Source organism: Sceloporus occidentalis, unplaced genomic scaffold (genome assembly GCF_023333645.1).
Source record: "Sceloporus occidentalis isolate IW3139 unplaced genomic scaffold, rSceOcc1.0.p SCAF_3, whole genome shotgun sequence".
Taxonomy (NCBI): Eukaryota; Metazoa; Chordata; class Lepidosauria; order Squamata; family Phrynosomatidae; genus Sceloporus; species Sceloporus occidentalis.
Window position 1 is genome coordinate 249803406 of NW_028316983.1, and position 26394 is coordinate 249829799.

General features: G+C 52.5%; 1 protein-coding gene across 1 annotated transcript in view; it reads left to right on the plus strand.

The window, feature by feature from the left end:
- Window positions 1-7812: 7812 nt before the first annotated feature.
- The window catches only part of EPPK1 (epiplakin 1), a 38996-nt gene continuing 20414 nt past the window's right edge, over window positions 7813-26394 (plus strand). Inside the window, exon 1 of the mRNA XM_089518419.1 lies at window positions 7813-26137. Within this exon, the coding sequence (XP_089374545.1) occupies window positions 9648-26137 (16490 nt within the window). The 5' untranslated portion in view covers window positions 7813-9647. The remainder of the gene's footprint in view (window positions 26138-26394) is intronic.

Consider the following 26394-nt stretch of genomic DNA (forward strand, 5'->3'; position numbering starts at 1 on the left):
CATCTTAAAGGATTTTAAGGCAGGTAGACCTACCTGGCTGGCTGAGGGGGGCTTGGGTCAGACCTTCTCCCCCTTGCTTTGTTTTTTGGGAGGCAACTACCCTGGGATGTTTTTGGGACGGGGGGCAAGGGGCCTCCTCACAGCAGCTTCCGAGAGAGCTGGTCTGCAACAGCACCCCCTCCCAGTCGCCGCATTGGAAATGTTTTCCTCCAAGACATTTTGGGTTTAATTGCCAAAGTGGCTCTAGCACCCGTTTTGCCAAAAGTGCCCAGTGTGCCATGCCATGAGCCCAAAACAAAACAACAACTCTGGAATCCCAAGGACCAGTCTAGCTGCCTGTCTGGGCCAAATGCTCAATGATGCCACCCCTGAAGCATCCCTCTCAGGGGAGCAAAGGGGACCCTCGAAGCCCCAATGAGACACTGCCCCTGCTTGGGGCTTTTTCATTTCTCCATCAGCTCCCCTCAACCATTTGGGATGTAAGAGGATGCCCCCACAACCCAATGGGATTCCACAATCTAACTGGCCTCAGTCCAGCACCTGGAGCCCAGTGTGGGGTTTGTGAGCCCATCGTGGGCATCAGAGGCCCTGGGAGGAGCTGCGGGTGCAGGTTTAGCCACAGGTAACAAAGGGAGGGAAGGTTGTGGATCCCCCCATGTCCTTTGGAAGAGAGTGGCTCCCTCCAACCAAAGAGCCCTCCTTTCCTCCCTGCCATGGGTTTCCTCCATGTGGTAGCAGGGTCAAGTGGTCTGGCAGCGGCACTGGTGGTCATTTTGTCCTCCTTCCTGTCCTGGGGGCCAGGTGGCCGGTTATGGACTTAAGGGGTTTTCTCAGCAGACCCTTTCATCAAAGGTGCTGAAGGTGGCATGAGCTGCTTTCCACTATGTGCCCTCCTCTGATCACTTTGGGGCTCCTTGAGGTGTGCCAGGGGAGGCAATGCGTAAATGGTGGAAGGCGAGGAAAAGCCAAGATCCAGCCCTGGGTGCCAGAGGAGGCGGGAAGGCCTGGCACAGAAGCCTCTCACTTCTGGGCAGAGGCGGGTGATGAAACGTTTTCTACCTGAAGACAACACCCTTTAATTTGCAGGGAGAAGATCTGTCTCCCAACCGGTTGCGTAGCTCTGCTCCATGGGAATCTGGGCTGCTTGCACCCCAAGGAAAGGCCTGATCCCACAAGCAAGTCCTGATTCCCAGGTGAGAAGCCTGTCTGGCAAGGCCAGGTGAGGTGGCACCTCCAGCCTGTGGGCTCCAGAAGGCCCCCGCTGTGGCATCACCTGGCTCCCGCCTTCCTCCGGCCGCCTCCGCACTCGGTCAACCTGTCCAGGTGGCACCCAGTCTCACCTGTCTGGATGATGATGATGATGCAAGTCCTGGTTCCAGTTTGCTATTCGACATCTTCATCAATGACTTGGATGAAGGAATAGAGGGCATACTTATCAAATTTGCAGATGACACCAAACTTAGGAGGAGGAGTAGCTAATACCCCAGAGGAGAGGCTCAAAATTCAAAATGACCTTAATAGATTAGAAAGCTGGACCAAAATCAACAAAATGAATTTAAACTTAGGGAGAAAAAAATGAACTGCATGGATATTATTATGATTGTATTGTACTGTTTGTAAATGTTTTTATTGCTATTTGTGATATTGTTGGGGAAGGAGGTTGTGATGTTTTTATCTGTTTTTATCTTGCTGTACTTTGGATCTTTGGAACAGCGGTATAGAAATAAAAATTTATTATTATTATTATTATATTATTATTATATCAGAAGGGGACACCTGGCTTAAGGAGACTTAAACATGTGAAAGGGATCTAGGAGTCCTTAGACCACAAGTGGAACATGAGTGAATGGTGTGATGTGGCAGCTAGTAAAGCCAATGTGATTCTAGGCTGCATCAATAGGCGCATAGAGTCTAGATCAGAGATCCCCAACATGGGAGGCCTGTCAGATGGAACTTCAGAGGTGTGGCGAAGAGTGGCTTGTGCCCTTGAAGGCCCATGAGTCATCCCTTAATTGCTCAATTTAGATTCCCGTCTTTTGCACCGAATTAAAAGCTTGTTTTTTTAAGCTCAGTTTGTTCACCCACAGTATTATATGTGGCTCTCTTCCAACTCTGTGATTCTGGTGGGCACGCTTTGCTCATTGTGCTTCTGCCTGCTGGCCCCATCTCTGTGCCGACCCTCCCTCCTCCATTGGGGAAACTGAGCCACTGAGGAGGCCTGAGACTTATGGGTCAGCATCTGGGGGGCAGAGAAAGAGGGGTCGCATTTTGGCTTGACTCCTCTCTCCCAGCGCACTGGCAGCCTGCCTACCTCCAAGCAAAGCCAGGCATGTCCCAGGCAGGATGAGGCTGGGCATGGCTGGGCCAGCGTCCCACAGGCTCAGGAACAATGAGGACCTTGGTGCTGGCCAGGGGAGGACCCCCCCCATCCTAAGATGATGCCCCAACCACTCCTTGGGGGACTCCTCCAGTGCCAGACTCCTGGAGGCCTGGCCCTGGAGCATCCGCTGGGTCCCTGCCTTTTTCCCTGGCAGGGAATGGCAGCGGATTGGGACCAGGGAGGGAGGGCATCCCTTGTGTCAGCCCTGTCAGCTTGGGGGGGGGGTTCCCAGGATGAGGCAGGGAAAAGCCCATCCCAGGTGCGTTTCTGGGGGAGAGCAGAGCCCTCCTCTCACTTTCTGATCCTTGGCAGCATCTCAGGGGGCTTTCCCTCCTCTGTGAGACCCTTAGCACAGAATCTGGCCGCCTCAGGACCTTCAACTAGGGAAGGAGAGCCGGTTTCTGGGTTGTATTCTCTGGGGGTGCAGAAAACAAGCTTGCTCCATCCTCAGTAGGCCACCCTTTCAAATCAGGTCCCCTCTTAACCTTCTCTTCTTCAGGCTAAACATAGGACCTTATCACACTGGTTTTTTTTAGCTCAGAACTAGGGTCAGTGCGAATTGAGTGATGCGGATCCACGTTGGAACGTTCATGTATTTTTACACCCGGTTGCTTTCAATGGGAGCCCCTTGTGTCCTCCTTCCGCGAGGCTTCCGAACTGAATCCTTCCTGGCTCCTCATTTTGGCGAGTGCACTAAATAAGTGGATTGATGGGATTCGCATTGATGGTCAGTTCGAACTCACTGCAGATTGGTCTGGTGTGGAATTCCAATCTGCCGGTGCACCATCGCAAGACCCCCGGGTTGCAAATCTCCCATGATGCCCTGCTGCAATTTACCCCATTTTCTTCCGGTGGCCCTTTTCACTTTCTGGGCAACCGGGGCTGGGAGTGATCATTGCTCCGTTGGAATTCTCTCTCTCCTTCCCTCTCGGTCCCCACTGCACCTTCTCCAGAGCAGCCTGGTCAGCCAGCGCTCTCTCTCTCTCTCTCTCTCTCTCACACACACACACACACTCTCACTCACATATATACATACACATCAGTCAGGGGATGATGAGATAGGTCGCTGGGGCCAGGATCGGGAGCCAGGGGCAGTCAGGGGATGATGGGTTAGGTGTCAGGGTGAAGGAAGGGAGCAGATCGGGGTCTAGGAGGATGCAGGGGATGATGTGACAAGAGGATAGATATAGATATATGTTGCTGAAATAGATGAGGGGACTGTCAAGAGGACAGATATTGATGTGGCTGAAATGGAAGGGGGCTCTGACACAGAGGACCCTTTGAATTTGGCTGCCAGGGATGGGAGAATAGAAGGGAGGAAGAAAGGTGCAGCTGTCATTCAGGTGAAAGTGGAGCCAGGCTCCCTTCTCCCAGAAATGCAAAGGTTCAGGATGCCTTCAGGGCCCCGCTGAGCATGCGCAAGGGTCCCAATTCGAATCGTTGAATCCACATGGTATGCACCGGTGTGGAAATACAATTTGCGCTCACTCCGCTTTCCCTGAATCTGCATCATGTGACTTGCCTTGGATTCGATTCGCCCTCGATTCAGAAGGGCAACGGAAGGGCAACCAGGTGTGATAAAACAGCCACGTTATAACATCAGTTCGAATCATTCGACCCGCACTCACCCCTGATCTTAGCTCCAATAACCTCAGTGTGATAAGCTCCATAGCATCTCCCTAAGCTGCTCCTCAAAGGGCTTGGTGGTTACCAGACCTTTCCCCAATTTGGCCCCCCTCCTCTGGAATAGGATCTAGCTTGTCCACAACCTTCTTGGACCAGAAGCCAGAGTGTTTGTGTCAATAGTGCTGCCTTTCCATAGGCAATGAATATTGGCTTCACGCGGCCGCCGAACGTGGGTCGAGAGGGCAGGAGGATCCCCTGGCACAGGGTGAAGCCCCAGGCATATTGGGGGGGGGGGGGGGGGTTGCAGCAATGATGCTGTTATGATTGCTGCCCTCCCATGTATTCCTGGGCTTCACCCTGTTGCTCTCTTAACCCAAGTGTGGCACGCGTGAGGAGGACCACCTTTTGCCCCTGCGGGTGCGGGGAAACCTAAGGAAGAGGGGACCCTCCTTCCCGTCCTCCCCCAGGAGAGGGGCAAATGCGTGGCTGCCTTTTGCGGGGAGGGTCTCCCTGCAAGGCCGGATTCACCATTCAGCTCCTTCGCTCAGGTCCAAACGTGGGGTGGGCATTACTGCCTCCCCTTCCTACATTCCCCTCTGCCTGCCTGCAGGATCAGGGGCCACAGTCAGGAGGTAGAGGGGCACCCAGAGCCCTCCCAGCTCCCCTTGCAGACCCTTCCCCCATAAATAATAATAATAATAATATAATTAAAGATGGGGCCTAAACCAAGGAGAGCTTTGGAAGAGGGGCAGCAGCGGAGACCCCAGTGAGAAGGTGGGGAGAGGCTGGCAGGATGCTGACCCCCCCAGGCTGCCTGGTTCCCTCCTTAGGTGCACAGCCTATGGCCTGCACATGGGCACAGAGAGGGCAGAGGAAGGGGGCCACCTGGGTGGACTTGTGGCCCCCAAGAGGCTGGGGTCTCCCCTGAAGGGGGCCAGAGGGGAGCTCTTGCCTACTGGGCTGGGGGGCTGGCCTGCACCTGGATGTGGGCAAGTGGGCAAAAGCCGCTTCTCCTGCCATGCCCCTTGACCCTTGGAGTACCCCTTCCCTCCCTCCCCTCTGCCCCCAGCGCACCCCCAACGCAGTGCAGACCCTTGAGGGCCCTGAGCCGCATTAAGGTGGCTTTGGGGAGTCACTGTAAGGGCAGGGGAGCGGCATCACACCTGCAGGCAGAGTTAATGCAGTATGGCACCGCTTTGACTGCCAAGGCTCCATCCCACGGCCTCCTGGGACTTGTAGTTTGGAGGGAAGACCTTGCTTGCTGACAGAGGAGGTCCCGGTGCCTCACCAAACAACAAATCCCAGCATCCAACAGCAGCACGGAGGCTTGGCTGCTAAAGTGGCATCAAACTGAATTAGCTCTCCAGTGCAGATGCAGCCACCGCCTGCCGTGGGGATGAAAAGAGGGACTGGCCTGCAAATGGGGGGCACACGAGGTAATATCTGGCCCTGCCTCTTTATTGGGAGCCCCCAGGAAATTAATAAGAGGGGGTGGGGGTGGCTAAGTGGGTCTGCAATCTCTCCCTGCCCCCCCCCCCCAGGGTTGGTGAGGGTGGCCTTTCCTGGCAAGAGGGCCTGGCCCAGCAGGAGCAACAGGGAGGTCATCTTGTTGGTGCCTGAGCGGCCATTTTGAGGCCAGAGGGCCCTGTTGGAGGCTCCAGGTCTGAGGGGTTGCTTATGGATTAGTTACCTCATTTTGTTTAATCCCCCCCCCCCGCCTCCAGCCCTGGGGCAGGGCAGCTGACCTCCAAGGAGGCCCTGGGCCAAGGGGCCCTTTTCCATCTGTGCCTCCCCCCCTTCCCTGTGGGTCTGTCTTGGCCTTTGGAGTGCCAGGGCCCCCAAGTCCAGCCTCCAATGCCAGTGTGCAAAAGCCTCCGCTGGTGGGCATGACCCAGGCTCCGCCTAAAGAAGACCCCCTTGGGGTGCGGATGGGCAGAAGACCATGGCCGGCCAAGGGCGCCCACCCCACTGTCCAGCCGCTCTGTTCCAGGATGGGCAGCAGCCGGACCTTGAATATTTCTTTTAAAAGCAGACCCCTTTGGCTTTGCAGGATCTCCTCTTGACCAGGTTGTGCCCAAAGTCGTCCATTGCTTGGCAGTGCCCTTTAGGGGGCCAAGATGGAGGACACCTCGATGGCCAGCCAGGCTCAGGGCAGAAGAGGCCTTCCTCTGGAAAGGGACTGGCGTGGCGTGGCGTGGCGTGGCGTGGCGTGGCATGGCGTGGCCAGACAGCATCGAGGCTGATGGTGGTTCCGTGGTACAGAAGGCTCTGCAGGGAGGACAAGGCTGAGTGGATGCTAGTCCCTGGCATAAGATGCCCACCACAGTGGCAATTGGTGGCAGTCTTTTTGCAGAGAAACCTTCCTTTGCGTGCGTGTGTCCAAGGGTGGGCACATATTGACTGTCCTGCCGCAGGACTCTCTCCCATGGAACAGAATGCTGGAGTCTATAGGGCGGGTGGGTGAGTGGGTTGCCTTCTTGCAGGGGTGGCAGGGAGGAGGGTCTGTGGCGCCAGTGGCATTGCTAGCGGCATGTGGGGGTCCACACTGCACCAAGTGACACCCGAAAAGGGGGGAGTGACCCCAGTGCTCCTCAGGCATCTGCTTTGGGCCAGAAAGGGCTGCAGCATTCACCTGTGTCCCTTTAAAACACTGAGGAGATGGGGTGAGTGGGGTGAGGCTCCATTGAGGAGGAAGGAGACGCCCCAGGATTCTTTTACGTTTACATTTTGAACATTTAATATATTTTTTAAAATTATTCTTTATTTTTTTCTTTAAAAACATCACATTTTACCAAATTTTTCACTTTAGTCACATGGAACTATGTATATATAAATACATTTAGACTATGCATAAGGTGTTGTAATTTAAAGGTATAATATTAATTTTGCTGGTTGTTTACATCACAACTATTGCCATTACATTCAGTCGTATATATTAGAATTACAGTTTATGAGTAACATTAGTACAAAAAACATGACTAAGGATTCTGTATGCTGTGATATAGGAAAAAGTCAAGGGGGGGGAATGACACCATGAGTGACCGCATCGGGTGATGCCAACCCTAGTGATGCCACTGGTCTGTGCACCTGCTCCTGGTTGCGTCTGTGGGCACTGTGGGCCTGGAAGTGTGCGTGCGTGCATGCGTGCATTGCTCTTTGTGTCTTCCCCCCCTTGCCAGCCCCTCCTGCATTCCAGGTGAAGAGAATGCTCTTGATCTGGATTACCTGTCACCAAGGGGAAGAAGGCTGGGCTGGGTGAGGCAGGGAAGGGAGGGGAGGGGAAGGAAGGAAGGAAGGGGGCAGGTTGGGGGGCAGGAGGGGGATGCCTGGGCTTGCCTCTTGTCCTTTGTTGTGCAGTTTAAGCAAACGCCCAGGAGGCAAATACAGTTGGGGAGGCGACTCAGGGGAAGAGAGGCAGCCACAAGAATCTCTGGGGCTGCGTCCAAACTCTTTTTCGTCCTTCTGTTTGGGTGTGTCTGGTGCAAGGACAACATGGGCCGGGCAGAGGCTCCAAAGTAAGAATGTCCTTGCCCCAGAGCATGCGCTGGTGCCTAGCTGCTTGGCCAGCTGTCAGGGCATAAGACCAAAGGGAGCAACAATCCTGGTTCCACAATCTACCACTCTTTGCCAGGAGCCTTCCACCCCACCATTCCTCCACATAGAGGCCAGCCTGGTACTTTAGAGTGGGTGGGTGGAGGCCATGCTGGGACTATGTTTGAGGTGTCCCCCATGCCATCCTCATCTGAATAGAGGATTCTTCTGCTCCTTTGCACTGCTCTCCAAGCAAAGTGTTTGAATATTATTATTATTATTATTATTATTATTATTATTAAACTTTATTTCTAAAGTGCTGTAATTATACACAGCGCTGTACAAAGTCGGTAAAATTAAAGAGAATATAAAAGCCTGCCCAAGGCGTACATTCTAAGATAATAACAATTAAAAGAGGAATAGTTAAAATTACCATATAGAAAAGAAAAAACAAATTAAAAACATCAAATATCAAACAACTCACGTCACATCAAATATTGTCAGACAGCCAGATGATAATCCCAAATTCCCTGAGAACGCTTCCCTAAACAATATGGTTTTCAGCTCAGCCTTAAAGCTGGTTAGGGAAGTGATGAGCCGTGCATGCAGAGGAAGAAGGTTCCAGGAATGAGGGGCAGCAAGAGAGAAGGGACGGATCCGGGATGGGGCAGAGAAGACCCTGGGTTGGGAGAGGAGACTTTGGCTACCAGAGCGGAGAGTGCGAGTAGGGATGTAGGGAGAGAGAAGATCGGTTAAATAAAGAGGGGCCAGCCCATGCAGGGCTTTAAAGGTGAGTAGCAAAAGTTTGTACCTGATGCGGAAAGGAAAAGGGAGCCAGTGAAGGGAGGACAACAGAGGGGAGACATGATCATAACGGCGAGCGAGTGAAATAATGCGTGCAGCTGAATGCTGAACAGAAATTAATGGGTGGAGATGAGAGAGGGGAAGCCCTGCCAGGAGGAGGTTACAGTAGTCTAGTCGTGAGACCACTAGGGCATGGACCAGTGTCTTTGCGGTAGAAGCTGAGAGATATGGACGGATTTTGGCAATATTATAGAGAAAAAATCTGCAGACTTTGGCTGTAGTCTGGATCTGAGGGATAAATGACAAAGAGGAGTCAAAGATGAAACCGAGACTGCGGGCTTCCTGGACCGGCTGGATCGAGATGTTATTGACGGAAATAGAAAAGGAATAGTGAAGGGTGGGCTTAGGAGGGAAAACAAGAAGCTCTGTCTTGGACATATTGAGCTTCAGACGCCGATGGTGCATCCAGTGGGAGACAGCTGTTAAACAGGATGACACTTGCTGCTCTAGCTCTGGTGAAAGATTAGGGGTGGAAAGGTACAGCTGGGTATCATCGGCGTAAAGATGGTAGGAGAAACCAAAGGAACTGATAAGTTTGCCAAGGGAGAGTGTGTATAAAGAGAACAGAAGGGGACCCAAAACAGAGCCAACAGATAAGGGGACAGAAGACGAGGTCTGACCACCCGAGACCACTGAAAAAGATCGATCTGACAAATAAGATGTGAACCAATTGAGAACAAGGCCCGAGAAACCAAGGTCAGAGAGTACATCTATTAGGAGACAGTGGTCCACGGTATCGAAGGCCGCAGGCAGATCGAGTAGGACAAGGATAGAGTAAAGGCCATTCGCCTTGGCCCACAAAAGATCATTCGAGATCTTAGTAAGGGCCGTCTCTGTGGAGTGCCATGGGCGAAAACCAGACTGGAAGGGATCCAGAATGGAGTTGGTTTCAAGAAACTCAAGACAGCGTGAATAGACAACTCGTTCCAACACCTTAGAGAGAAAAGGAAGAAGAGAGATTGGACGATAGCTAGCCAAGGAAGAGGGGTCGAGAGAGGGTTTTTTCAGGATAGGGGAAACTAAGGCATGTTTGAAGACTGAGGGGAAGGAACCTGAGGAGAGAGAAAGATTAAAGATATAGAGGAGGGAGGGTAACAAGGAGGGGGCTATAGAGATTAGAAGACGAGAAGGAAGTGGGTCAAGAGAGCAGGTGGTGGGTTTGGATGAGTTCAGCAGCAAAGAGAGTTCTTCCAAAGAAACAGGAGGAAACACAGAGAGTTTATTAGTAGGAGGGGCGAGGAGATTAATGGTGGGAGCCAATCAAATACACATCACTGACATTGCCTTTTCTTTACTCTCTTTGCAGAAAGACACTTCCTGTCCCAGAACAGAACAGGCCCATCTCCCTGCGCACGAGACGAAAGCTTGCACACCCAGATCGTCGACAAGGCAAGTTGCTGCCAAGGGGCAAGTAAGATTGACAGCCATGCCAGGGGGCTGTTCCTCTTTCACCAGTGACACAGAAGCAACAGTGGGAGAAATGTGCTCCCGGAGCATCTCAGGAGTTTATTTGGAGGCCTCTGGCAAGACAGTGAGTCTCTTGGATGCTGTCCAGGAGCATTTGCTCCAGCCTGACGTTGCATTAGCCCTTCTGGAGGCCCAGGCAGCCACAGGTGGCATTGTTGACCCTGTAAGAAACCAGCTGGTCCCAGTGGCAGAGGCATTGGCCCTGGGGCTGGTAGGGCTAGAACTGAAGGAGAAGATCTTGTGTGCAGAACGAGCAGTGACTGGCTTCACAGACCCATACACAGAGGAGAAGATCTCACTCTACCAAGCCATCCAGAAAGAGCTGGTTGGAAGGGAACAAGGTCTCCGTCTCCTGGAAGCCCAAATAGCCACAGGAGGTATCATTGATCCCATCACTCGCCACCGCGTCTCTCCTCATGAGGCCAGTGCACATGGCTACCTTGATGAGGATCTGCATAACTCCCTTTCTGATCCTGAGAATGAGGAGGCCAAGGGCTACTTGGACCCCAACAGTAACCAGAAGGTCACCTACACAGAGCTGATGAGAAGGTGCATTGCAGATCCAGCCACAGGTCTGCTGCTTCTGCCACTGAAAATCTCCTTCCCTGGACTGCGAGGGTCTGTGTGCAGCCATGAGCTGCTGGACTCTGGCATCATTGATTCAGCTACATTCAAAGCCCTCCACAACGGGGAGCTCACAGCTCAAGAGGTAGCAGAGATGGATGTTGTGCAGCAGTACCTGTCAGGGACAAACAGCATTGCTGGTGTCGCCGTCCTGCAAACCAATGAGTGCAAGAGTCTGTACCAGGCTTTATCAGAACACCTCCTCTTGCCAGGCACCGCTGTGATTCTCCTTCAGGCTCAGGCTGCAACTGGAGGCTTGATAGACCCAGTAAAGAACGAGAGGTTTTCCCTTGATGAAGCTGTCCGGTCGGGAGTGGTGGGGCCAGAACTCTATGAGAAACTGTTGTCAGCTGAGAGAGCCGTTACAGGGTACAGAGACCCCTACACCGGGGAGACTCTTTCTCTGTTTCAAGCCCTGCAGAAGGGTCTTGTGCCCCGGGATCCTGGTGTTTTCCTGCTGGAGGCCCAGCTTGCCACGGGTGGCATTGTTGACCCCCACACACACCACCGTCTCCCTGTGGAGATGGCCTGCCAGAGGGGTCATTTAGACAAAGACACACACAGCCTCCTTTGCCAGCCCATGGATGACCTCCGTGGTTTCTTTGAGCTCAACTCAAAGGAGAACTTGTCATATGCAGAGCTGCTCCTGAGATGTGTCACTGATCCAGACACGGGGCTCTGCCTCTTCCCCCTTTATGGTGACCCTGGGAGGGAGCATCACTTCATTGACCACAGGACACAGCTTGTCCTGAGAAACAGAGCAGTCCCTGTGGCCTATGGCAAGTTCAAAGGGCAGTCCACTTCACTCTGGAAGCTCCTCTTTTCAGACTGCTTCACAAGAGAGCAGAGGAGAGCTCTCCTCCAGCAGTTCCGTTCTGGGGGTCTTTCCATTCACAGACTGGCTGACACAGTCCGTGACACTGTCTGGCAGGTTTCTGCCAACCCCAGGATCACCTTTGAAGGCCTGAGGAGCAAGGTGACCCCTGCCCAGCTCCTGAGCTCTGAAATCATCAACAAAGATTTGTTTGAGAAGTTAACCCAGGGGGAGACGTTGGCCAAAGATGTTGTGAACATGGGCACAGTGAAGAAGTACTTGGAAGGGACTGGAAGCATCAGCGGGTTGTTCCTGCCAGACTCCCAGGAGAAGATCGGCATCTACCAGGCAAAAAGGAAAGGCCTTCTGCGGCCAGGGACATCCCTCATCCTCCTGGAGGCTCAGGCTGCCACCGGATACATCATTGACCCTGCTGCCAACAAGAAATACTCTGTGAATGAGGCTCTGCGGGCCAACGTGATTGGACCAGACGTTTTCGACAAGCTCCTGGCAGCCGAGAAGGCCGTCACTGGCTACAGGGATCCCTATACCGGGTGCAAGCTCTCTCTCTTTCAGGCCATGACAAAGGACCTTATTGTCAAGGAACACGCCATCCGTCTTCTGGAAGCCCAGATTGCCACTGGAGGCATCATCGACCCCATCAACAGCCACCGCCTGCCTGTGGAGGCAGCCTACAAGCGGGGCTACTTTGACAAGAAGATGAACCTGATCCTTTCGGACCCCAGTGACGACACCAAGGGCTTCTTTGACCCAAACACTCATGAGAACCTGACCTACTTGCAGCTGAAGGAGAAGTGCATCACAGAGCCCACCACAGGCCTCTGCCTCCTGCCACTGAACAGCAAGAAGCGCCAGTTCATTGATGATGCCACCAAGCAAGCGTTCAGGAGCTCCTGGCTCTTTGTGAAGTACGGGCGTTTCCAAGGCCAAAGGGTCTCGGTGTGGGATCTACTGAACTCAGAGTACTTCAGTGAAGGAAAGAGGCGGGAAATATTCAACCACTACCACTTGCAAAAGGTCACCCTACAACAAATCTGTCTTCTCCTGGAAGAGGAGATGAAGAAATGGGCCCGCATCAGATTCCCAGCCATACGGGGCTATGTCACTGCCTATCACCTTGTGGAGACAGGCATCATTGACAGGGCCCTCTTTGAAAGACTGCTGGAAGGAGCGGTGAGCCCCGAGGAGGTCCTGCACATGGAGTCTGTCAGAAAGTACCTCTACGGCACCGGCAGCATTGGGGGGATTGTGCTGCAGCCCTCCAATGAAAGAGTGAGCCTCTATGCAGCCATGCAGAGGAACATTGTGTTGCCAGGAGTGGCCCTACCCTTGCTGGAGGCACAGGCGGCCACTGGCTTCATCATTGACCCTGTGAGCAACCAGAAACTCTGCCTGGACGATGCCGTAAAGGAAGGCCTTGTCGGTCCTGAGCTGTATGAGAAGCTGCAGCGTGCAGAAGAAGCTGTCACTGGCTACAGGGACCCTTTCACAGGCAAAAGGATTTCCCTCTTCCAGGCTATGAAGAAGGGCCTTGTGCCTGACAAGCGGGCTCTACAGCTGATGGATGCCCAGTTGTCTACTGGCGGTGTCATTGACCCCCAGAGTGGCCACTATGTCCCAGTAGAATTTGCCCAGAAGAAAGGCTACTTGGATGAGGACCTCCACAAAGCGCTTTCAAACCCAAGCAGTGACACCAAAGCATTTAGCACGCTTGACAGAAGAGAGACGGTTTCCTACGGCCAGCTGATAGACCGGTGCCAGAAGGATGACGCATCTGGTATTCACCTGCTGCCTCTGCCACAGGCGGCGGCTTCTCCCGTCTGCACCGATGAGCAGATCGAGGAGCTCTTCAGGGCCACCCTTGTGGAAGACCGGGGGGTCACCCTCTGGGAGCTCCTCCACTCTGGCTATTTCACCGAGGAGCAGCGAAGAGACCTCTTTGAGAAGTACCGATCCGAGGCACTTTCGCTCCAGCAACTCATTACCCTCATCCAAGAACACATTCAGGAAATAGAAATAAAGGCTCAAACCCAGGTCACCTTCCGAGGCCTGAAAGGTGCAGTCCCTGCAGTCTGGCTTCTGGACACTGGCATCATTTCAGAGCAGACATTTACAGAGCTGGCTCAAGGGAAGAGAACAGCCAGAGAGGTTTCGGAGATGGAAAGCGTGAAGAAGTACTTGAAAGGGACCGGGGCTATTGCTGGAGTCTTCGACCAGTCCTCCGGAGAGAAGATGGGGATTTACCAAGCGATACAGAATGGCCTCCTTCTGCCAGGCATGGGGGCAAGGCTGCTGGAAGCACAGGCAGCCACAGGCTCCATCTCAGACCCAGTGACAAGCCAGAGGCTTGATGTAGGAGAGGCCATCAGAGCTGGCCTTGTGGGCAAAGAACTGATGGAGCAGCTGCTGCAGGCTGAGCGAGCACTGACCGGCTACCTGGATCCCTACTCGGGAAAGCCGATCTCGGTGTGCCAGGCAGTCAGGAAGGAGCTGATCCCTGCCACAGCTGGCATCCCCTTGCTTGAGGCTCAGCTGGCCACAGGTGGCATCATTGATCCCAGCCACCACCTTCACCTTCCTCTCCCTGCTGCCTACAAGCACGGCTTCTATGATGAAGAAATGCACAAGACCCTTTCTCAACAGAGCGATGACACCCGCGTCTTCTTTGACCCTAATACACAGGAGAGCCTGACTTATCAACAGCTGAAGGACAGGTGCATCCAGGATGCTGGGACCGGACTCTTGCTGCTCCCTCTCTCTGATGATGCAGCTTTCTATGGGGACAGGCAAACCATGGAGGTACTGAAATCTGTAACAGTCTGTGTCAACATCGGGCGATATAAAGGCCAAGAGGTTTCTCTCTGGGATCTGCTCAACTCAGAGTACATCGCCAGTTGCAAGCGCCGGGAGCTGATGCTGACATACAAAGAGGAGAACGCTGAGGCGCTTCAAGAAATAATAACACTCATCACCAAGATAATTGAAGAGACAGAGCAGCAGGGCAAGCGGTTCTCCTTCAAGGGTCTGCGCAAACAGGTGTCTGCCAGTGACCTCTTCCAGTCACAGCTCATAGACAAGGAGACTCTGGATGACCTCAGCCAAGGAAAGAAAACGGTCCAGGAGGTCACTGAGATGGACTCTGTCCGGCGGTACCTTGAGGGTGGGAACTTCATCGCTGGAGTTCTTCTTCAGCCAAGCAACGAAAGGATGAGCATCTACCAGGCTATGAAGCAGGGGCTGCTCCGGCCGGGGGCCGCTCTGGTGCTGCTGGAAGCCCAGGCGGCTACTGGTTTTCTCATTGACCCGGTGAAGAACAAGAAGTTGTCAGTAGATGAGGCCATGGCTGCACGGCTGATTGGAAGAGAGGTTTATGAAAAGCTGCTGAGTGCAGAAAAGGCTGTGACGGGATACAGAGACCCATACACCAAAGAGCAGATCTCCCTCTTTGAGGCCATGAACCAAGAGCTCATTGTGAAAAGCCATGGCATCCGCCTGCTTGAGGCCCAGATAGCCACCGGTGGCATCATTGACCCTGTCCACAGCCACCGCATTCCTGTGGAAGTAGCCTACAGACGAGGCTACTTTGATGAAAAACTCAACCAAATTCTTTTAGACCCCACGGACGACACAAAAGGCTTCTTTGACCCCAACACACATGAGAACCTCACATACCTGCAGCTGCTAGAACGATGTGTCCAAGACCCAGAGACAGGGCTATATATGTTGCAAGTAGTCAGGAAAGGCGGAAGGTACTTTTACATCGACGAGGCGACAAAACAGTTCCTGCAATCCCAACCTATGCAGATGCAGGTAGGCAGGTACAAAGGCCAGGCTGTCTCCCTGTGGGACCTCCTCTGCTCCCCATACATCCCAGAACAGAGAAGGAAAGAGTTGGTTCGTCAGTACAAGTACAAGAGCTTGACATTAGAACAGTTTGGGAAAACTATTACTGCTATTGTTGAGGAAACGGAGGAGAAAGCACAGAAGCTTTGCCTGAAGGGACTCAGGGGGGACGTGTCGGCCGCGGAGCTGTTCAACGCAGAGATAATTGACAAGAAAACGCTGGACGGTCTCCATCATCATCACGGTGCCCTTCAGCAGCTTTCCCGCAAGGACTCAGTGAAACGGTTCCTGGAGGGAACCGGCTGCATCGCTGGCGTTTCAGTGGCGGCCAGCAGGCAGAAGATGAGCCTCTACGAAGCCATGAAGGGAGGCCTTGTCTCACCAGGAAATGCTCTGATGTTGCTGGAAGCGCAGGCGGCCACAGGATTCATCGTTGACCCGGTGAAGAAGGAAACCTTTCCTGTTGACCAGGCCATCTCTGAGAGGCTTGTGGGCAAAGAGTTTCACCAGCAGCTTCTGCTTGCAGAGAAGGCTGTGACTGGGTACACTGACCCTTTCACAGGGAACAAACTGTCTCTTTATCAAGCCATGAAGAAAAACATGGTAGAGAGAGGCCTTGCTCTGAGGCTGCTGGAGGCCCAGATTGCCACGGGCGGCATCTTCGATCCCTTGTACGGCCACCGCATCCCTGTGGAAGTGGCATATAAGCGGGGCCATTTGGACGAAGACACTTTCCTCTTGCTTTCTGATGCAGAATACGCTGCCAAAGGCTTTGTGGATCCCAACACTCAGGAAAGGATCACTTATGCTCAGCTCCTGTCCAGGTGTGTCAAGGACGCAGAGACAGGGATGTACCTCCTCCAGCTGCTGGACAAGGGGGAATATTTCTATGTAGATAAGGTCACGAAAAACATTCTCTCATCTACAAAGGTTAACATAACGCTTGGGAAGTACAAAGGACAAAGCGTCTCTCTCTGGGAGCTTCTTTCCTCAGACTACATTAATGAAGAAAAGAGGAAAGAGCTGATTAAAAAGTACAAGACAGAATCCTCAGCTGTTCTGCAACATATCACTAATGAAATTCTGAACATAATAAAAGAAAAAGAAGGTAACAGAAGAGATATATGGTTCCAAGGGCTACGGAAGCAAGTCACTGCTTCAGAATTACTGAAGGCTGACATCATTGGCGCAGACACCATGAAGAACCTGGAGGAAGGGAGACAGACGGCACAAGACGTCGCCCAGATGGATTTGGTGAAGCAGTACTTGGAGGGCACAGGCTGCATTGCTGGCGTGCTGGTCCCATCCAGGTCTGACCCCTCCAAGATGGAGAAGATGACCATCTACCAGGCCATGTGGAAGGGCATCCTGAGGCCAGGCACAGCCTTGGTGCTGCTGGAGGCTCAGGCCGCCACTGGGTTCATCACTGACCCTCTGAAGAACAGGAAACTCTCTGTCGAAGAAGCCGTTTCTGCAGGTCTTGTGGGGGCAGAGATTCTTCACAAGCTCCTTTCTGCAGAGAAAGCAGTCACGGGATACGCAGACCCCAACACTGGGAAAAAGATTTCCCTCTTCCAGGCAATGAAGAAGGAGCTGATCCTCAAAGAGCATGGCATCCGCTTACTGGAGGCCCAGATTGCGACCGGGGGCATAATTGATCCCGTCAACAGCCATCGAGTGCCAGTTGAGGTGGCCTACAGACGAGGCTACTTTGATGAGGAAATGAGTCAGACCCTCTCAGACTCCACAGACGATACCAAGGGCTTCTTTGACCCCAACACACATGAGAACTTGACATACATGCAGCTGCTAGAGAGATGCATTCCTGACCCAGACACTGGACTTAGGATGCTAAAAGTTCAACATGATGGTTTCAGTGCCTTCGAATTGGATGAAAATGTAAAGAAGACTTTGAAGTCAACAACAACAAGAGTTAGTGCAGGCAATTTCCAAGGAAAGGAGACGTCAGTTTGGGACCTTCTCTTCTCAAGATACATCACGGACAACAAACGGGAAGAAATACTCAGACAGTTCAGAGCTGGAAAACTGACTACTCAGGAAATTATAACTATCCTCCTAAACACCATCAAGGAGAGAGAAGATACTGAACAAATGTTGAAAACTACCAAATTGCCTATACACTTAGGAAAGGCGAACAGAGAGCAGTCAACGATATGGGAGATCCTCTTAACTGGGAACATCTCAGAGGTCAGACGGGAAGAGATTTTGAACCAATTTCAAAATGGCAGCCTGACTCTGGAGGAGCTCACAAACATCCTTATAGAGGCCACAACCAGACAGAGAAAGCACCACATGAAACCTGATGTGTCCAGACATGATGATGATGATGATGATGATGATGATGATGATGATGATGATAATGATGTACTTGACAAAGAAGAAAGGGAGGAAGATGATGATGGTACTGTAGAGCTGGGAGAAAAGGAGAAGGCCTTGAAATCCCGGATAGTTAAGGTAGCTGCTGGGGAATTCCATGGACAGAAAGTCTCCATTTGGGAGGTTCTCCATTCCAAGTACATCCCTGCGGAAAAGCGGAAGGAGCTCCTGAGATACTACAGATCCGGTGTCCTCACCATTGACCAAGTGGAAACCGTAGTCACTGCCATTGTGAACAGGACAGAGGAGGAGAAGACAAAGGAGGAATCCCATGCACACTCTCATGAGGACCACTGGGAAGACGCCTTGAGGGATCACACCGTAGTCCTTCACATTGGTGAGTTCCAGGGCCAGGAGGTCTCCCTCTGGGATCTCCTCTTCTCCCAGTACATCCCAGTGACCCAAAGGGAGGAGCTCTTAATGAAGTACCGTTACGGGATCCTGAGCATTGAGGAGATGATTGTCACACTGGCGCCCCTGCTAACGCAGAAGGATCCCAGTCCTGGGAAAGAAGCAGAAGAGGGCCGCAGTCCGGCCAGTGGCTGGACTCATGCCCAGGATGGTGGAGCTCCACGTTTGCCACGGGACGGTGACCTTGAAAATGCCCTACGGCTGGTGAGCATAGAAGTGCCTGTGGGTGAGTTCCAAGGGAGCAGGCGCTCCGCATGGGAGCTCCTCTTCTCCAAATATGTGACCGTGGAGAAACGGCAGGAGCTTCTGGAGAAATACCGGTCACGATTGCTGAGCACCAGCGAGTTTGTGCAAATAATCACCAGCCTGATTGAGGAGATGGAGAAGAGCAACCAGCTGAAGTTCTCTGGACTGCGGAGGCAGGTGACCGCCTCAGAGCTCTTCAGCTCCCAGATCATTGACCAAGAGACCCTCTCAGAGCTCACCCAGGGCACCAAGACTGTGGAGGAGATCACCAAAATGGACTCGGTCAAGCGATACCTGGAAGGCACGAGCTGCATTGCTGGTGTGCTGGTCCCATCCAGGTCTGACCCCTCCAAGACGGAGAAGATGACCATCTACCAGGCCATGTGGAAGAGCCTCCTGAGGCCAGGCACGGCCCTGGTGCTGTTGGAGGCTCAGGCTGCCACCGGGTTCATCACTGACCCTGTGAATAACAGGAAACTCTCTGTCGAGGAAGCCGTCTCCGCCGGGCTGGTGGGGGCAGAGCTTCGGGAGAAGCTTCTCTCCGCAGAGAGGGCCGTGACCGGCTACCGGGACCCCTACACAGGAAGCAAGATCTCCCTTTTCCAGGCCATGAAGAAAGGCCTCATCGTCAAGGACCATGGCATCCGCCTGCTGGAGGCTCAAATTGCCACGGGGGGCATCATTGATCCCATCCACAGCCACCGCCTCCCCGTGGAGATTGCATACAAGCGGGGCTACTTTGATGAGGAAATGAACCGGGTCCTTTCGGACCCCACAGACGACACCAAAGGCTTCTTTGACCCCAACACTCACGAAAACCTGACCTATATGCAGCTCCTGCTGCGATGCTTCCCCGATCCTGAGACGGACCTCTTGATGTTGCATGTGATGGACAAGGGTTCCTTCTCCTTCCATCTCACCGAGAACACGAGGAGGTCCTTGCAAGTTTCCAAGACCAGGGTGGGCTTGGACCTTTTCCAGGGTCAAGAGGTCTCCCTGTGGGATCTCCTCTTCTCCAGATACATCCTTCCACAGAAGAGGCAGGAGCTATTACGCCAATACAAAACTGGCACCGTAACCTTGGAAGACCTGACCCAAATCCTCACTACCACCGTCACTGAGACAGAGGAAAAGCGTGCCAAGCCAACCGGGCCCCAGGAAGCTCCAAGTGCACCAGACGTACCATCACCGAAAGATGGCACAGACCCTGGACATGTCATAGGGGACTGGCAGAGGGCCTTGCAATCCACCACCATCCATATGCCGGCCGGAGAGCACCAGGGACAGCCGGTCATTGTGTGGGACCTGCTCCTCTCCAACTACATCACTGAAGAAAAGAGGACAGAATTACTGGATCTATACCAAAGAGGGTTGCTACCTATAGACCAGCTGGTAAGCATCCTTACTGCCCTCATCAAGAAGGAAGAAGCTACAAGTAGGAAATTTAATGTAAAAGTATGGGGTCCAGACCAAGAGATGGCAATGAGAGAGGGAGCGTCTGGAATGTCCTCCCCCGGAGATGAAAATTGGGAAAGTGCTTTGCGGTCTCAGTTTGTTCAAGTTGATCTTGGTGGATTTGAGGGTCAAAAATTCTCCCTTTGGGAGCTCCTCTTCTCTGGACACGTCTCCGAATTCAGACGGGAAGAGCTTCTGAGTCAATTCCAAAATGGCAGCCTGACTCTGGAGGAGCTCACCAACATCCTCGGTGGTTTCCTTACAGAGGCCAAAAGCAGAGAAGGAAAGCATCCCACGACACCTGATGTGTCTAGACATGATGATGATGATAATGATGATGTACTTGACAAAGAAGAAAGGGAGGAATATGATGATGGTACTGTAGAGCTGGGAGAAAAGGAGAAGGCTTTGAAGTCCCGGATAGTTAAGGTAGCTGCTGGGGAATTCCATGGACAGAAAGTCTCCATTTGGGAGGTTCTCCATTCCAAGTACATCCCTGTGGAAAAGCGGAAGGAGCTCCTGAGATACTACAGATCCGGTGTCCTCACCATTGACCACGTGGAAACTGTAGTCACTGCCATTGTGAACAGGACAGAGGAGGAGAAGACAAAGGAGGAATCCCATGCACACTCTCATGAGGACCACTGGGAAGACGCCTTGAGGGATCACACCGTAGTCCTTCACATTGGTGAGTTCCAGGGCCAGGAGGTCTCCCTCTGGGATCTCCTCTTCTCCCAGTACATCCCAGTGACCCAAAGGGAGGAGCTCTTAATGAAGTACCGTTACGGGATCCTGAGCATTGAGGAGATGATTGTCACACTGGCGCCCCTGCTAACGCAGAAGGATCCCAGTCCTGGGAAAGAAGCAGAAGAGGGCCGCAGTCCGGCCAGTGGCTGGACTCATGCCCAGGATGGTGGAGCTCCACGTTTGCCACGGGACGGTGACCTTGAAAATGCCCTACGGCTGGTGAGCATAGAAGTGCCTGTGGGTGAGTTCCAAGGGAGCAGGCGCTCCGCATGGGAGCTCCTCTTCTCCAAATATGTGACCGTGGAGAAACGGCAGGAGCTTCTGGAGAAATACCGGTCACGATTGCTGAGCACCAGCGAGTTTGTGCAAATAATCACCAGCCTGATTGAGGAGATGGAGAAGAGCAACCAGCTGAAGTTCTCTGGACTGCGGAGGCAGGTGACCGCCTCAGAGCTCTTCAGCTCCCAGATCATTGACCAAGAGACCCTCTCAGAGCTCACCCAGGGCACCAAGACTGTGGAGGAGATCACCAAAATGGACTCGGTCAAGCGATACCTGGAAGGCACGAGCTGCATTGCTGGTGTGCTGGTCCCATCCAGGTCTGACCCCTCCAAGACGGAGAAGATGACCATCTACCAGGCCATGTGGAAGAGCCTCCTGAGGCCAGGCACGGCCCTGGTGCTGTTGGAGGCTCAGGCTGCCACCGGGTTCATCACTGACCCTGTGAATAACAGGAAACTCTCTGTCGAGGAAGCCGTCTCCGCCGGGCTGGTGGGGGCAGAGCTTCGGGAGAAGCTTCTCTCCGCAGAGAGGGCCGTGACTGGCTACCGGGACCCCTACACAGGAAGCAAGATCTCCCTTTTCCAGGCCATGAAGAAAGGCCTCATCGTCAAGGACCATGGCATCCGCCTGCTGGAGGCTCAAATTGCCACGGGGGGCATCATTGATCCCATCCACAGCCACCGCCTCCCCGTGGAGATTGCATACAAGCGGGGCTACTTTGATGAGGAAATGAACCGGGTCCTTTCGGACCCCACAGACGACACCAAAGGCTTCTTTGACCCCAACACTCACGAAAACCTGACCTATATGCAGCTCCTGCTGCGATGCTTCCCCGATCCTGAGACGGACCTCTTGATGTTGCATGTGATGGACAAGGGTTCCTTCTCCTTCCATCTCACCGAGAACACGAGGAGGTCCTTGCAAGTTTCCAAGACCAGGGTGGGCTTGGACCTTTTCCAGGGTCAAGAGGTCTCCCTGTGGGATCTCCTCTTCTCCAGATACATCCTTCCACAGAAGAGGCAGGAGCTATTACGCCAATACAAAACTGGCACCGTAACCTTGGAAGACCTGACCCAAATCCTCACTACCACCGTCACTGAGACAGAGGAAAAGCGTGCCAAGCCAACCGGGCCCCAGGAAGCTCCAAGTGCACCAGACGTACCATCACCGAAAGATGGCACAGACCCTGGACATGTCATAGGGAACTGGCAGAGGGCCTTGCAATCCACCACCATCCATATGCCGGCCGGAGAGCACCAGGGACAGCCGGTCATTGTGTGGGACCTGCTCCTCTCCAACTACATCACTGAAGAAAAGAGGACAGAATTACTGGATCTATACCAAAGAGGGTTGCTACCTATAGACCAGCTGGTAAGCATCCTTACTGCCCTCATCAAGAAGGAAGAAGCTACAAGTAGGAAATTTAATGTAAAAGTATGGGGTCCAGACCAAGAGATGGCAATGAGAGAGGGAGCGTCTGGAATGTCCTCCCCCGGAGATGAAAATTGGGAAAGTGCTTTGCGGTCTCAGTTTGTTCAAGTTGATCTTGGTGGATTTGAGGGTCAAAAATTCTCCCTTTGGGAGCTCCTCTTCTCTGGACACGTCTCCGAATTCAGACGGGAAGAGCTTCTGAGTCAATTCCAAAATGGCAGCCTGACTCTGGAGGAGCTCACCAACATCCTCGGTGGTTTCCTTACAGAGGCCAAAAGCAGAGAAGGAAAGCATCCCACGACACCTGATGTGTCTAGACATGATGATGATGATGATGATGATAATGATGATGTACTTGACAAAGAAGAAAGGGAGGAAGATGATGATGGTACTGTAGAGCTGGGAGAAAAGGAGAAGGCCTTGAAGTCCCGGATAGTTAAGGTAGCTGCTGGGGAATTCCATGGACAGAAAGTCTCCATTTGGGAGGTTCTCCATTCCAAGTATATCCCTGCGGAAAAGCGGAAGGAGCTCCTGAGATACTACAGATCCGGTGTCCTCACCATTGACCAAGTGGAAACCGTAGTCACTGCCATTGTGAACAGGACAGAGGAGGAGAAGACAAAGGAGGAATCCCATGCACACTCTCATGAGGACCACTGGGAAGACGCCTTGAGGGATCACACCATGGTCCTTCATGTTGGTGAGCTCCAGGGCCAGGAGGTCTCCCTCTGGGATCTCCTCTTCTCCCAGTACATCTCTGATGGGAAAAGAGAGGAACTTTTAAGCATATACAGAGCGTGTAATTTAACACCAGAGGAACTCACTGCTGTTCTGTCAACTTTAATCTCTCAGAGAGCTGGTGGAACGAATGAATGTTTAGTAGAAGGTGTAATGCCTACTGTCCTGAGCTCATCTGAGAAAAAGGATGATGGCTACAGTATTGAACTTGGAGAAAAAGAGCAGGCCCTGAAGTCCCGGATGGTGGAAGTAGCTGGTGGGGAATTCCCTGGACAGAAGGTTTCCATCTGGGAGCTTCTCCACTCCAAGTACATCCCTCAGGAGAAGCGGAAGGAGCTATTGCAACTCTACCGCTCTGGTATCCTCACCGTTGACCAAATGGACACTGTAGTCACTGCCATTGTCAACAGAACAGAGGAGGAGAAGGAACACAGTTCTCACATTAGCCATCCTTCAGCTGAGCCAGAAGACGCTCACATTCCTCAGTCATCGCACTATGACCTTCTGCATCACACATTGCGACTTGAGAATATTGACGTAACCATCCGTGAAGTCCAAGATGAGAGGGCTTCTCTCTGGGAGCCATACTTTTCACAATGTGTCTCTAATATCCGGAAGGAAGAAATTTTGCACCGCCATGGATCACCAACAGTGAGCATGAAGGAAAACATTAAACGCATTACCACACTTACTACGGAAACTGATAGTCAAACCAGCAGGCCAGGACGAAATGAGGAAACTCTCAACGAAGACCAAATAACATCACAGACATCCCAGATGTTTGAAACAGAACACCAAGAGGAACCAGAATATACCTTGAAATCTAGGCTTATCATCGTGTCTGTTGATGAGTTCTGCAAGGAACACGTTTCCTTGTGGGATCTACTCCATTCTGACTATATTCTGGAAGAGAAAAGGGCTGAGCTTTTGCAATTCTGCAAATCTGGCATTCTCAGCATTGACCAAATGGAAACCATAGTCACCAATTTCATCAACAGAAGAGAAGAAGAGGAGACAAAGGAGGATTCCCATGCACACTCTCACATGGGCCATTGGGAAGACACATTGCGGAATCAGACGGTGGTCTTGCAGGATCAAGAGGTTTCCCTTTGGGATCTCCTCTCCTCCCAATACATCCCAGAGGAGAAGCGGGAAGAGCTTCTCAACCAATACCAAAATGGCATCCTGACTCCTGAGGAGCTCACCAACATCCTCAGCAACCTGCTTACAGACGCCACAGCTGGAAAGAGGAAGCAGCCCACTACACCTGACTTGTCCAGACATCATGATGATGATGAACTTGAGAAAGAGGAAGGGGAGGAAGATGACGATGATGCTGTGGAGCTGGGAGAAAAGGAGAAGGCCTTGAAGTCCCGGATAGTTAAGGTAGCTGCTGGGGAATTCCATGGACAGAAAGTCTCCATTTGGGAGGTTCTCCATTCCAAGTACATCCCTGCGGAAAAGCGGAAGGAGCTCCTGAGATACTACAGATCCGGTGTCCTCACCATTGACCAAGTGGAAACCGTAGTCACTGCCATTGTGAACAGGACAGAGGAGGAGAAGACAAAGGAGGAATCCCATGCACACTCTCATGAGGACCACTGGGAAGACGCCTTGAGGGATCACACCAAAACCAGAGAGAGAAAGCATCCCACGACACCTGATGTGTCTAGACATGATGATGATGATGATGATGATGATGATGATGAGGATGATGATGATAATGATGATGTACTTGACAAAGAAGAAAGGGAGGAAGATGATGATGGTACTGTAGAGCTGGGAGAAAAGGAGAAGGCCTTGAAGTCCCGGATAGTTAAGGTAGCTGCTGGGGAATTCCATGGACAGAAAGTCTCCATTTGGGAGGTTCTCCATTCCAAGTACATCCCTGCGGAAAAGCGGAAGGAGCTCCTGAGATACTACAGATCCGGTGTCCTCACCATTGACCAAGTGGAAACCGTAGTCACTGCCATTGTGAACAGGACAGAGGAGGAGAAGACAAAGGAGGAATCCCATGCACACTCTCATGAGGACCACTGGGAAGACGCCTTGAGGGATCACACCATGGTCCTTCATGTTGGTGAGCTCCAGGGCCAGGAGGTCTCCCTCTGGGATCTCCTCTTCTCCCAGTACATCCCAGAAGAGAAGCGAGAAAAGCTTTTGAGCCAATACCGAAACAGCAGCCTTACCCCTGAGGAGATCACAGACATCCTTGGCGCTCTCTTGGCAGAACCCAGAACCAGAGAGAGGAAGGACCCCACAACAACCGAGACAACCAGAGACACTGATGGGGAGGAGGGTTGTGATGCACCTGACAAAGTGGAGAGGGAGGAGGACAGCAAGGATACTGTGGAGCTGGAAGAAAAGGAGAAGTCGCTGAAGTCGCAGATGGTGAACGTTGCAACTGGAGAGTTCCACAGACAGAGGGTTTCCATCTGGGATGTTCTCCATTCCAAGTACGTCCCTCAAGAGAAGCGGAAGGAGCTCTTACAACTGTACAAATCTGGCATTCTCACCACTGACCAAATAGAAACCATAGTCACCTCCATTGTGAACAGGACAGAGGAGAAGAATTCCAGCGAACTTGCTTGTTTTAGCAGTCAGCAAGAAGAGACAAGATCATCAGAAGAAATCCAGAATATTTGCTCACCTGAATCCATCTCTTTGGAAGACGTGTTTCGGTCTGAGAGTTTTGTGGTGCCAGCCGGAGAGTTCCAGGGCCAAATGGTGTCTTGCTGGGACCTCCTCTCTTCCAAATACATCTCAGAAGAGAAGAAGCAAGAGCTTCTAAGACAATTCAGAATGGAAGCCCTTTCCATTCAGGATCTGGTTGGCATTCTCACCAGCATCATCACAGAAACAGAAAGGCTGAAGACCGAGGAGACCGGGAGTCCCAGGGAGGCTGGTCTGGGCAAGGAAAGTGGCATGGAGGCGCATGGAGACCTGCAAGCCCAGCAGAAGGAGCGGCAGCAGGATCTGAAGAAATCCTTGAGGACCACCTTGGTCCCCGTGTCGGTCGGGGAGTACAAGGGGAGGAGGGTCTGTGTGCTGGACCTCCTGTTTTCTAAATATGTCCCCCAGGACAAGAGGCAAGAGCTCCTCGAACTGTACAGAGCAGGGATGTTGCCCATCGAAGAAATGATCGCAACCATCACTGCCATGATTGAAGAGGCCGAGAGCAAGCGGGGGAAGCGGAGCACCAGGAAGAAAATGTCCTGCATGAAAGGGAAACTGTGCTGGAAGGACCACGGTGCCCATCCGTGAGCCATGGGACGTCTGTGTCCCTGGACCCATTTCTCTGCCCAACGCCCTTCACTGCCTCTCATCCCGCTGTGAATGTGAACCAAGGACAGAACTGGCTGCTTTTGCTTTTGGCTTGAAGCTGGTCCTCTCTGCTGCTCCCATAAAGGTCTCATTTCTTCTGTGGTCTGGTGCAGAATTGGTATCTGGGCTCCTGCACATGCTTGTTTCAAGCATCCATAGTCCACCTCTGCATTGCCAGACCCAACTTCCCTTG